Source organism: Haliaeetus leucocephalus, unplaced genomic scaffold (genome assembly GCF_000737465.1).
Source record: "Haliaeetus leucocephalus isolate CR32 unplaced genomic scaffold, Haliaeetus_leucocephalus-4.0 Scaffold428, whole genome shotgun sequence".
Lineage (NCBI taxonomy): Eukaryota > Metazoa > Chordata > Aves > Accipitriformes > Accipitridae > Haliaeetus > Haliaeetus leucocephalus.
This window is the reverse complement of record NW_010972864.1, coordinates 5,120,368-5,121,367: the sequence shown is the minus strand read 5'-3', so window position 1 is coordinate 5,121,367 and position 1,000 is coordinate 5,120,368. Positions and strand designations below refer to the sequence as shown.

The window sequence follows — 1,000 nt, the reverse complement described above, 5'->3', positions numbered from 1 at the left end:
CCTCGGCCCGGCACGGAGAGGGAACCCCGCGGCGCCTACGGCCCGCCTGAGCGCCGGGGCTGCGGCCTGGGGGAGCGGCGGCGGGAACCCCTTCTTCTCCACAGAGTTTTACTTCCCCGCGGGGTGGTGGACGGGGAGGGGACTGAGGTCTTAAGTATCCGGGAGGTAGGCCTGACCTTGAGTTTTTCAAAGCCTAAAGAGCTTTGAGTCAAAATCAGGTAATAACAGTGTATTTGTTGTGACTGCCTGTGATGCATGCTGAGGAAATACTAATATTATTTTTAGCATTTTTAGAAGGCTGGCGGTGATGCCGTTTTAACTACCAAGGCAGGTAACTTGAGGTAACTAACAAGGCACTTGAAGTAGCGGTAGGTTATCTTGAAGCAGGTAATTCAGTCAACGAGTACTTTTTAAAATAAATTTCCATTAGCACTGGAGATGGCATTTTCTCAGATGTGGACCGCAATGGCCCACATTCATTGTGCCAGCATGATGGACCGTCAACTACCACTGTCAAAGAAAATAGGGAAGGACATAACGGCTAAAAATTACAAGCAACGACAATAGATATTTGGGAGAAATTTCTTTTGTTCTCTCTATTTTGATTCTCTGTTTTACCTGTTAGCAGCCTCTTACTTCTTCCCCCAGTACTCTGATGATAGCTGTGATGGGGGTGTCTGTGGCAAATAACAGGGGGCAACAAAAGGCACGAGGCATGTCCTTGTGTTGGCAGTGGACACAAATGTAGGTTAATTTTAGTGGAAGTTAAGGTGCCCAAGGACTGCTGAGCTGTGGAAGCAAAGCTGTGGTTTTGTTTGACGTGTTCTCTCACATCATGCATCCCCATGCACGGAGCTTCTCTGCCCACAGTGGAAATGACTGCTGAGGCCAAGGGAGAATCCTGGAAGGAGTTGGACATGTACAAACATCACACGGTGGCCTTAATGCAGCTGTCAAAGCAACCTACCAAAGCAACCGTGGCGTTATTTTTGTCTGCCAT

General features: G+C 48.5%; 1 protein-coding gene across 1 annotated transcript in view; it reads right to left on the bottom strand.

Moving 5' to 3' along the window:
* Positions 1-1,000, bottom strand: part of RNF125 (ring finger protein 125, E3 ubiquitin protein ligase) — a 13,072-nt gene extending 12,072 nt beyond the window's left edge. The window contains 1 exon segment of the mRNA XM_010574415.1: positions 968-1,000. Coding sequence (XP_010572717.1) covers positions 968-1,000 — 33 coding nt within the window.